General features: G+C 32.7%; 1 protein-coding gene across 2 annotated transcripts in view; it reads left to right on the forward strand.

Annotated features, from left to right (window-relative positions):
• Positions 1-11,434: 11,434 nt before the first annotated feature.
• LOC117225558 (uncharacterized) overlaps positions 11,435-13,069 on the forward strand; it is a 54,914-nt gene continuing 53,279 nt past the window's right edge. Inside the window, exon 1 of one of the 2 annotated variants that reach the window (XM_033479237.2) lies at positions 11,435-12,072. In XM_033479237.2, the coding sequence (XP_033335128.2) occupies positions 11,941-12,072 (132 nt within the window). In that variant the 5' untranslated portion in view covers positions 11,435-11,940. The remainder of the gene's footprint in view (positions 12,073-13,069) is intronic. The other variant, XM_033479227.2, reaches the window with a different exon arrangement.

Below are 13,069 nucleotides of genomic sequence, written 5' to 3' on the forward strand. Positions count from 1 at the left end.
GTTGTGTCTTTCACGGAGGGATATTGAAATGAACATCGACAATCGATACATCGTACCATACTACAAAATCGTAAAACTGTCATCTCGTGACTTTATCGAAGACCACCTGTGACCCTTTTTGTTACCCAGTGATGGTAAAACAGACCGAGTTTAGAAAGTGATTACAACAATTTCATCTAAAATATATCCATCGCTTTTAATAATATGAGACATGCATATTTAATGACAATTCAAGATCATCGTATTTTTTAAATGGAGTTCGAGAAAGTTTCGCCGTTTACATCAATTAAACCCTATTTGAGTACAGTAGGCTTGAACATCATATTCGTACGTTTTGTTATACTGTGAAGAATTTCCTGATGTTGAAAAAAGAATGATGCTATTATATATATACCATATTACCATATATAAGCAGATATACCATATTATAAGCAGATTGCGTATCTTTATGCATTTCTTTCATTCTTCAATAATTTTAATAACTTGAAAATAGTAGGTTAATATTTTTCAATTATTTCAATGTATCTAATGCTTCAAACTGCACCTGCTTATTTCTGTCTAATCATAAGCAACAATTTTCAAAGAGTTCCTTTCATAATATATTCCTCTTTAAAGTCGCTTTAAGATCGTAATGTAACAAGCTGTTGAAGTCACTTTGTTGACGACTACAATATCATGTTACAAAAAAAAACAGAATACATAATATGGAAATGTCGGTGATGCATAATACATTACTTGAAACATACGCTCTTCTTAGTCACTTCATTCAACATTCGAAACTAGCGAAAATGATTTCACTGTTTGTCATAAACACACGACATCTTGCTCTGAAAGGCTTTTTGTTCTATATATTGTACAGTGAGTAACGTTAATATTCGGACACCTTTTAAAACGCAATAACTTTTTGTTTATTTTTCCTAGTTTACTAAGAAATAGTTCACGAAATCTTAAAGAAAAATAGTTCTACAAAACGCATTACTTACGTTTTCGTTATAAGTTCAGGTAAAAAAGTTCGAACATACATTTTTCTTTTGTATTTCAACTGATTGAAATTTTTATAAAAATTTGTTGTTACAATAACTTGCAGAAATTTCGACAATTTCGAGAAACATTTATAATTCTAAAAAAGAATGATCTATTACTGTCGAAAATAAAATATACACCCTTTTTAGTCTTCATTGTTTACAAATAATCAAAACACAATTTAGTTACAACAAAATTAAGAAACAAAATTTTTACTGTTTTTCTGGCCTTTTTCAGAAGGTAACGGAACATAAAATACGTGACCCGTCCAAATCCAGTCAAACATATTTTTTGATGTAATTAATAATGGAAGGCGTCGTCTCCATGTTGCCAATTATAATTTATTATATTTGAATTCAATTCACAATATTATTTGCCTACCATTAAACATTGTTGTGACGAATAATATTTAGTAAACAATGTAATGGCTTAAGTTTTATTACTATCACTTAGTCAATAATTTGAGCAAATACATTTTAACAAATAATGTTTGAATATTGTACAAACGAATATTGTGTAAGGCACTTACAATTGCTGTCAATAGTGTGCATTACGTGTATTGCCTTTCTGTTTTTAATTTCGAACTAAATGATCTCCCATTTAGGCATCGAAGACGTCGAGCGAGGAAGATATGGAATCGGTTACGAAAGCGTTGCTCGAAGCAGAGCAATGAACTGTCTGCGGTTTCGCGAATAATTTTTCTATTAGAGCTAGGTTTCCGAACCTTGGACGTAATTTCTGCGTAATATTCCGCTGCAGCGCCATCAAGTTTGCCCGATTCAGACAAGTCCCATTGTACCGGTTGAAAATTGCTCCAACATTGCGCAAACGCGTTTTCATAATTTCCTTTTACCTTTTTAATTCATGCGCACAGGGAAAGTAGGAGTCAAGATTTTTAATTGTCAACGTGGCTAATCAAATAATTATCGAACTCCGTCGCTATAATAATTCATGTCAAAAATCAGCTTCAAGATTTTAATGCCTAATTAACTCCTTAAATGACTAACCCGTAACAATCGCGTGCTACATCACATACACATGCATAAATAGATACACTTTGAAAAAATTATATATTTATATTATTACAAATTTTTGGCTGAAAGATATGATAAGCAACTATTTCAAAGTTACACTATAAACTTACGCCCAGCCTCAAATGGTTGATAATTTCTTATCCATTCGAACTGAACATGCAATAGCTGTCTCATAGAAATCTAACGGTTAATTCTTTTAGAAGATTGTATCATTAAGTTAAGTATAAGTGTTTCCTTATCTCCAATCATGTTACTGCATGTGTACGTTTCGCTGGCCTATATGGAGCATGGAAGTTGATAATACGGAAAATTATAAACGATATTGTACGTGCTTACATGAATATAGCTCAGTTCCCGCGGTTCAAAGTACCTTGCGGAGGAGGAAGAATGTCGCAGGAAGTAATCGTGCAAGAACTTACGTAGAGGACTTCCGTTATTAGTTGTAAACAAGAGGTGAAAGCGCATACAGTTAATTACGTTAGGACAAAAAGTGGCTCCGCAGACACGGGGATGCTCGATAAAAGCATTGTTGCGACTCAACAATGCCACGCGACGTCATCGCGCCCGTAATTATTTAATTACACGCGAGGACGCCGCTTTCGATCATAAGAATTTACATAGAACGAGAGGGAAATGTACATACACCATCATTACTGATTTGTAATCCTAACTTCGTTGTTTCTCTGCATTATTGCATCTTCTTTAATGCAATAGTATAGTACAGTGATAGTGGTGAGTAATAAGTATATACAAAAAATCGGTAAATTCTCCCTAATTGACGCTCGGATTGTACACAAAAATAGACAATTTCGGAAGAGGAGGTTTCCCAAGTTATCCATTTTTTGTGTACAATTTGAGCATCAATTAGGAAGAATTTACTGTAATTGGTCATGTTAACATGTGCAAAATTTCAGACTAATTAATTTAGTAATTTTGATGTAATAAAAAAGCAATAAAAGGTCTATATCTGTTTACTATTTCCTTTTACATACAGCTTAGTCGCTAATCAATAAAGCGTTAAGTATATTTCATTGTTTGATCTCATTTGGTCAGAATCAGTTTTTATATTGATGGTTGGCAATCGTTAATTATAAAAACGAGCCGCAACAACATAAAACAAAAAAAACAATAACAACAACAACAACACATTTAATACAAAAAGTTTAATATTTTTTCTTTGTGCGATAACTATTAAAGCAATTACCTACATAATTATTAAAGCATCACACACATGTTGTGTGAGCGGCCATTAAAATATTTATGCGAGATCTAATTGTTTCAATTAATTTTATTTTCAAACAATAGAAAAAGAAATATATAAATTATTTCACACCGCACCTTGTATCACTTTTTATGCTTACCTTATGAAAACTTTCGATTTGTGTAGAAGCAAAGGCCGATTTCATGACTGCAAGTTGTCGTTGCAGACGCTGCTATAATAGTGTGCGGCGGTGAAACATAATAAAGCTATTACCATCGTCAATTTTCGGATTTAATTTCAGGAATTAAAGCACGTTTCATAGTACTACAGGCTCCCCTAATAACAACGATAGTGGTAACACAATTTAACTGCGCGAAATAAAGTTACATGAACGAAATCAAAATCTTGACTATGTACCGTATGCTAATTAACAAAATAAATAATAAGCAACAATTTTATACATAAGATAGTAAAACGATTTTTTTAGTCTGATTGTGCGTGAAAGTAGACAATCATAATTCTCACTGATATGTTTAAAATGAAAAAAATCGGTCAATCAGTGTTCTACGTATAATTATATGTATCAATATACGAAACATATGATTAAGATCTCCATAAATAGTTTATAATGTCCATAATAATTTGCAACATTATCATAATGCTAACTAGACTGCGAATTTTATGTATTTATGCTAAAATTGATTAGATCTAATACCAAGCAATGAAGACATTCGACGAATTTAAGAATGCTCTTACTTTCTTTGTAATTTATTGAAATTATTTAGAGAACAAATACATTTTTGTGCAACTTCTGTTTCTCACAATTGATTCAGAAAATTTATATTTTACATAAAGATCCGTGGTCCAGTGATAACTCTTTATCGATAGGATTTATTTTGTAGAGATTTTAACAGTCGTCCTCGCCAGAAGAATTTTTATTTCATATTTTCGATTTTTTTTGCCGTTTTATAGGTTTATTGTATACACATAACGAGTGTATAAAGTGAACTTATAGGCTTCGGTGATCGACAGTTGTCTGCTGTACCGACTTCGAAATTAGAAACTGTTTAGTTCAAAGCGTTCTCTTCTCATGGACGACGGTCAGCTGAGAAACTAGTCGCTAAAATAGTATTGGTGGACAAAAGGAATGTGTGAGTGAATGAATGTGCCTTGAATGAACCTCGACCGATAATTGGAAATTACGAAGTAAATGCAGTGGAGGATGGAAAATAGTCTGAAAATAATCTCAGCATTTCATCTACTTAATTATCTTTAACAAAGCATTGTAGATAACGTTTGTGAGCAAAGAGGACATTTTTATTGGTTCCTGAACGTAAACATTTTTACACGTATTTACGTTACCGTACATGTACAATTATTTGTACAATACTTCATACAATTAAAAGAACACTAAATTATGATTTATAAATTGCCAATATATGGACTTTAGTAACGTCATCTAAGAGAAACTTACAACGTTCTCTTTATGTTAATTTTAAAAATTTGTTAATTTTGTTAAAAAAATTTGTTAAAAATGTTAATTTAAAAAAGAATTGTACGAATTCAAATGATTCTGTTCACAGAGAGTTCATTCTTTCAAACTTCAGTTAAAAACATTTCTTTCTACATTTCTTTCAATGTGTCTCTATAAAGCCAAGTCTTTGATATTTAAATTAGTCATTATTTGTTAAAAAAGAAAATGAAGTAACAAAGCTTAGAAATTAATATAAATTAATTTTATCATTGTTAACTAGACCTAATGACGCATAGACCAGCCAACAAGTGTTTTAGATGATCATTAATCGACATCACGCGTCCTTTACGAGAGTTTTCGTACTTTCATACGCAGTTCGAGGTTTGTTACGGATGTAATTTGCACCCGGCGATGGATTGTTCTGGCGCACTGCGGGCAGCGATCATGAAAACATCAAACGTGCTGTAATTAGCAGAACGATTACCCGACAAAACAGGGGAAAATCGAGAAGCGGCCGACGACGTTGAAGATTAACATGGTAGGACAGGAACGATGGATGTTCCCATATTAGGTGAAATGGTATCGTTCAACGTAAATTATGTCATACCGTTCTTGCATTCCAGTAATATCCATCTCAGGACCTTTCACTCGCGTTCAGTCGTTCGTCCTTACGAAATTTATCGCGTCGTGAAAGTTTACTCCCCGTTTACGCATGAAGATTCGATTTCATTCGCTTACCAACTGTATTAACGGACGCAATATCATCGGCTAGTTCTTTCTTGAATTCAAAAACACGTTGTCCCTTAATTGGAACGATGGGTTATATTATATGGTATCGATTTTATTTTATGATTACAATCTACAGTGAATTCTCCACAAAAATGCACAGAAATGGACAAATTGGAAAGAGGAGATACGATTATTCGAGCCTTGCTGCTTGTTCTTATAGTTGTCGACGATCTTTCTCCCAAGTTGTCCATTTTTACGTACAATCTGAGCGTCAATTAGGGAGAATTTATTGTAATTGGTCATGCTTTTATTATTTTACACACTAGCTAAGAATAAAATACAATTGGTGGTTTATCTAGAATTGATGATATATCAGTTATTGTTGTGACAATCACCGAACCTGTATAAACATGTGCAAAATTTCAGGCTAATTAATTTAGTAATTTTAATGTAACAAAAAAATAATAAAAGACCTATGTTTTTTACTATCTCCTTTTAGATACAGTTTAGTCACTAATCAATAAAGCGTTAAGTGTATTTCATAGTTTGATCTCATTTGGTCAGAATCAGTTTTTATATTGATGGTTGACAATCGGTAATTATAAAAACGAGTCGCAAGGCTCAAATAATCGTGTCTCCTTTTCCCAAGTTGTCCATTTTCGTGTACAATCTGTACGTCAATTAGGGAGAATTTACTGTAATTGCTCATGTTTTTATTATTCTACGCACTAGCTAAGAATAAAATACAGTTGGTGGTTTATCTAGAATTAATGGCTCCAATATACCAGTTATTTTTGTAACCATCATCGTACCAGTATAAACATGTGCAAAATTTCAGACTAATTAATTTAGTAATTTTAGTGTAACAAAAGATAATAAAGTTTTATATTTGTTTACTATCTCCTTTCAGATACAGTCTAATCACTAATCAATGATATATATATATATATAAACCTTTATTATCTTTTGTTACATTAAAATTACTAAATTAATTAGTCTGAAATTTTGCACATGTTTATACTGGTACGATGATGGTTACAAAAATAACTGATATATTGGAGCCATTAATTCTAGATAAACCACCAATTGTATTTTATTCTTAGCTAGTGCGTAGAATAATAAATAATAATATAGATAATATAATATAATATAATAATAATATATATATATTCAAGATCAAATATATATATATATATATATATATATATATATATATATATATATATATTCAAGATCATCTCCATTTAATCCGAGTCAAACTGAAAAGCATTGGTACATTGAAACCATCAATATCAAAACTGATTCTGATCAAATGAGATCAAACAATAAAATATATATATATATATATATATATATATATATATATATATATATATATATATATATTATAACATATAAATGGAGATGATCTTGAATATTTAAAGAATCGAGAAGTGCACCACGCGATCCATTTTACTCCACGTAACACTCATGTGAATCATTTCCGCGTCGAAATTATTACTTAAGAAATTAAAATAGTTACTTTACTTTAAACATATATTGGCGACGAGGATGTAGTTGCAGAAAGGATTAGCAAGTATCCTTGGAGAAATGTCGAGATTACGAGAACATTTTAGTCAAAGTTCTCTTCCGCTCCGTTTCATGTGAACGAAACAGTTTTTAATGAGATTCAAGGAAAGCCTTTTTTCCCATCCGCGGCGTTAAACTCCACAATACTTTTCGCGAGTAACCGAGATGTCTCGTGTCTGATAACCACACGAACGTTCACGTTCCCTTATGTAATAAACCTTTCTTAATCATAGAACAGCCGTTCTCCGATCGAAGAATTTCACCATTGAAGAGTTTTGAATGTTCCAGGATGCATTGCATCCGTAACAGAGTAGTCTATCAAGCTGAGTAAAATATTATTCCGACTAGCAAACGTATGTTTGAATTCAGAATATACGTCTACATTTAACAACAAAATATTTTATTCCTATGGTTTTTCCTTGATTTCTAATACAATGTGGAACAAGTTTTTTTGAGATTATTATTTAATAGAAAGTTCTCTTAGGCACAGTTCAGTCATCGAAAAGCCTACTCCCGGGATTCCCACGGTGTGTCAAAGTCATTGAATTAATGACTTAAAATTATATATAAAACTTAAAATTTACCACAGAAAATCAATACATACAAGGGTGCTCCATAATTATGTTAACACGCGGAAAGGGATGATTCCTGAGGTCATTTGAAGTAACTTTTTCCTTAGCGAAAATGCAGTTCGCGGCTTTGTTTACGAGTTATTAACGAAAAACACTGACCAATGGGAGGCAAACTCGGCCGACACAAGGCGGCTGAGCCAACCAGCGGTCGAAGCCCAGTTTCGCTGATTGGCTCGGCCGCCTAGGGCTACGCGAGCTCGCCTCTCATTGGTCAGTGTTTCTCGTTAATAACTCGTAGACAAAGCCGCGGATTGCATTTTCGCTAAGGAAAAAGTTACTCCAAATGACCTCAGGAACCTCACATTTTCCGGAAATACCATAATTTTGGGACACCCTGTAGTGTCAGACTCGTTACGAAGATTTGAAACATGATCCGGCAAGTATGAATGTTATTCTCGTCTTTCAAAAAACGAAACAAATGTCTTCCCGTCTACTATCAATATTTAAACATTGAAGTAAAGGTTGGTATACGATAAATATAAATGATCTGTCTCACGTAGGAATTTATTAGCGATTAAGAAGTATTAATCAATGTAAGTATGAAAGGAATCGCAATGTAAGAGGGGTTGATACGTAATCCGCAGGTAACAAGCATTTCTAACAATGAATCGAGCAACGACTGTATCTATAAAAACGATTTATTATCGGAAGTGAGCGCCGAAAGTGTTTGTGGAACGGTACAATGCGGTTTTCCGCAGTCTTCGGAACGTTCGAGCAAAAGTTGATGTTGATACTATTATTGCATGCTCGACCAAGCGTTTCCATTTATTTGTCTATGAAATAACACGTAAACGTATTTGCCTTTCTTCAGGTATCTACGTTATACGGGTGTAACCGTTGTACATCTAACTGCCATTTCCTTTCATACGATGAAGAAAGATTGCAGCTTGATTATTTCATTTAATTGAACTATTAAGATACTCGCGCGTTATCTTTTTGATAACAGTTGAGTGCATCATTAACATGAAATAATTGTTTTATGGTTCGTAGTGTTTGCACAGATTGAAAAGATATTAGACTTCATATGAGTGCACGAGATGAAAGTTGAGGTTTTTTAGAAAATTTCCTTTCAATCTTATCAGTAGGTTGTGTGGAATATAAAATATAAAAGTTTACTTCTAGTTTCAATAGTTTTAATAAATTGTACGTGACATTAAAATATTTTTTAATTCTTTTGAAATTTTTACTGTTTTTTATACTATTTCGGTATACTAATCGGTAGTGTATTTATAAATTTGTTTTAAATGGTAATGACATCTTGTAATAACTATGTGATTATACCTGCATATTTTGTTTACAATCAAATACTTTTACATATATGTGTCATATTTAATTTCTTTTTGACAAAAATATTATTATGCATATTCAAGTTGCATAATTTTATTGTGGTAGATCGACATTCACTATCATTAAAATGAATCGTGCAAACATATGTCTGTACGTATAAAAAAAAACACTATTATTATAGTAAAAATACTATTACATTATTTCCAATTTATTCGAATTATTACGAATCAAAATAAATTTCCATTGAACTTCTGTTTGCCCCAACCGAGATAGAAAGTATGTTAAAAATTCGCCGTCCATCACAAATATTGAATAATGCAGTTGTTAATCACTTAAATAAAATTAGTTATGCTAATCGTTACAAGGTTTCGGTAAACGTAAAAATCTTGATGTAACGGAAATGTGTTAAATGGTATTGAATTAGGCTTTTGGTTACGCAAGTAGATTTTTCGAAAGTGGCATTACGTAACTTCAACACCATCTAAATTTTCAACTGCTTTTGAATCAGAATACACACACAAATTCGCATGAGCTGAAAGATCATAGTAAACGATGAATGTTAGCAAAACTCTGTTGCAGATGTTTCCATATATGAAAATATTCATATAAAATCGCACACAAAATGAAAGAATCACATGTGGAGCAAAAAATTGTTGATATCTGAACTGTCATAACTTCTTCTTTGTTGCAAAACGGAACGGGGTTATCTTATAACTATATTAATTTTTAATTTTTTTATATTAATTTATTAACTATATTTTTTCTCGTCAAATACAAGTTCAAACGACTCTTCGGAATTGAATAAATTTTTTGGCATATTTGTTGCGACATAACTTAGAGCGAGGTTTACAACAATCTCCCACTAAATTACAATATCATTTTTCTCCCTCGCCTTCCAATAAAAATTTCTCTAATTTGACATAATACGAACTTTCTTTTCTTATGTTCAGCTAACACTTCAGAACGAATAAAAGCTCAACCTCGGTGTTAATTCCCATCGACGCGATCTCTGCAAAGATTCACGAATTTGTTCAAAAAGTTTTTGGTGAACTAAGTTTCATGTTGCTAGGAGCGTTCTGTGTTAACGGTACGTTAGGCCTACGCTTAGTTTTTCCATCAAGGAGAATGCACGGTACAGAATTCGTAATTATCTTAATAAACAAGTTATTACTATTTCTTGAGAAACATACTTCAGCTCAGTGGACGTTCCAGCGAAGTAATACAGCCACAAGTAGGAGAACGGTGGAATGGTTCGAAGTAAATGAAGTCAATATATATTACGAAATGGCTAGTATGTGCTCGCGCTCGTTCGCTGAGACATCTATAAAAAATATCGATACTTGCTATATGCATTAATAATATGCCGGATCGTGTTATAATTTATGGCAAGCAAAGCAACTCTGTAAATCTTTAACTGTATTAATTATTATTATAAATTACATTTTCCGTTCCGGTACATGTATTCCATCCTATGTATAGGACACAACGATAAGTGTTCGCTAAAATACGTTGTCCATTATTATCTGACAAATCGCACGATTTTTATGCATTTCTTTATAAAAATCTACAAAACAAACGATTAAGGCGATGCCGAGGTTATACATCGCAATGTACGTATATTATTGAATATTCCTTTTGCTAAATAGACGTTACACCTGAAAATAGATATTTCTCAGGTAATTTGAACTAACTTATACGGTTATAAATCTCATGAGAGATTTGCTTAATAAAAAAAGAAAACTTACAGGGTTCGGTGGGTTTAGTGTTAACTCTTTGCACGAGGATGTCGCCGATACGGCGACGAAATGTATTCATGTCAAAGTGACATCTTTTTTTAATTATTACTTTCCTTCATACTGTAAGGTGATCACGTGAAATGCATCATCAAAAACACCAAATCTTTCATTTATCAGTTCCTATACAATTTTCGAGCAGCATAATGACTTTTCTTCCAATTCGATAATAAATAACAAAATCTCAATGTTTATACTCCAATGTAATTTATTATATTGGAATATAATTTTACATAATTATATGGGAATATATTTCCAACATATATATATATTGGATAATTCCATATTATAATTGGAATATATTTATTATTCCAATACTTAGCTTTCTGATATAAAACTAAATCAATCGTGGAAGAATTGAAATTCATTTCATCATAATATTTTTCTAAACCACGGCTTAAAAAGTGCGCTTGAGGAAAGTGTCATTCACATTTCCCAATAAGAAAAAATTGAACAATTTTTCGAGTCGACTACATCTCTGCCCGGGGTTGTGTATACGAAAACAACACACACACACACACACACACACACACACACACGTAGTCCTGGAAATCATGGCAGTAGAATGGTGCTCGAACATTTGCCAAGTGCAAGAAAAGACAGAAGTGGGTTTATTCTTCGGCGACGTTCACCGTCCTACCTGTTCGTCTCCCACCTGGTCTTCACGGCGGAACTCTTCCCCAGGTGGAAGAGTAAAACTCTCAGACGTTTTCCGATCTCTAACAGTTTCGAACTCGTCCTCGCCAACGTGTGAACTTGTCAGGCCGCAGCACCGACGCGTCTTCGCCATTGTCTTCCCTGCTTTCTGGTTGTTTAATACGGGGGAACCAGCGCCGCGATTAAAACCGTTCCTCTCGCGTTTTCACCGAATAACAAACTCGCCGGCACGGTGTGCTTTCCCATCGGGAAATATTCGAATTTCTTCTCCGCGGTGAGAATACTTTCAGGCTTTCGAGTTTCCGCATTTCATTTTCCTGCGGGGAGATTTTCAAACGTTCCGCACGACGACCCTGGATACAAAAAAATAAAAGAACGAAACGGGAACCACAGTGCGACCGGAAGTTTCAGAGAGATCATTTGGAAAAAAAACGTTTGAGAAACGGAAAAAGAAGAGCAGTGAGAGTTCGATGGTCCTGTAGTGAAGTTTATAGAAGCAGCAAGAGGTGTTCGATCGGGTATCGATCCGGTTTCGGGACCAATGTTCGTGACAATGAGACGGAAGAACATCCTCAGTTTCTTTTGGGTTGCACTGATTCTGGGGTTCGATGATGTCGTCGCTGATGCTGACCCGGCGATCCTAGCGGGAAGTGATTTAGCTAATTTTCAACAGGTAAGGGAAACTTTTATTGCATTTTTCTTCATTTTTCTTGTTCGATGAAACCGCGATTATTATTCTAGCGCGAATGTAATCGCATTTTTGAAAATAGAATCTTGCTGGATTTTTAGTATAAAGGTTATTTTTTGAAATTGTATGCAAAGGTATGTAAAGGTTATTTATTATAATCGAATTGTAATGAAATGTAAACTTTATTACAATTCCTTAACACACACCGAAAATTATGAAAAAAAGTTATCTAATCAACAATAATAAAAACGAAATTCCTGTGCCCGAATTACAGTCGGGCATGACATCAGATAAAATGGGAAATGCTTTTATATTACAACGAATTTATTGACGAAAATTTATTTTTCTAAAAAAAATTATTTTTAAAAATGTATTTTTCTAATTATTTTTCTAAGTAAATTACTGAATCGGTTACAAAGGATCGGTCTATAACTGAAACGAAATTGAATGGAGCTTAGTAAATGTAAAGAGAGTAGTAGTGAATTTTCTAGCTTTCTTCGTTTTACCAAATGAAGTTAGGATTTGTAACTTTAGTGAATAGAAATAAACATTTTTTCCAAAATTTGACTGATCTACTGTATAAGAAAAAGATTAGAACATTAATCATATTATATGTGTGTAGAGTGTTGGTTATTTAGGTTTTTGAAAGTTCCACGAATTAAAGAAGAAATATACAGCATAAACGTAAGCGTATATCATTGTATTTATAAAAAAAAAATTAAAATACGGTATGAATTGATTTTACGTTAAGTAAACTAAAATCAAATATTAGGTTGATCAAGCAGTAATTTCATTGAATGTTCTACGTAACGTTCTACGATGATAGGAGGTTATAAGAATTCAAGTGAATAAACTAAATCTTAGTTTTATAGAAAGTGCTAACAGTAAATATTACTAATCTCATAATTATATTTTAATAAAGCATTTACATGTTCAATATAAATCATCGTTAGAACAATTTTCTGTTCCCTATTTTACTTTT

Source organism: Megalopta genalis, chromosome 8 (genome assembly GCF_051020955.1).
Source record: "Megalopta genalis isolate 19385.01 chromosome 8, iyMegGena1_principal, whole genome shotgun sequence".
In the NCBI taxonomy this organism is placed as follows: domain Eukaryota; kingdom Metazoa; phylum Arthropoda; class Insecta; order Hymenoptera; family Halictidae; genus Megalopta; species Megalopta genalis.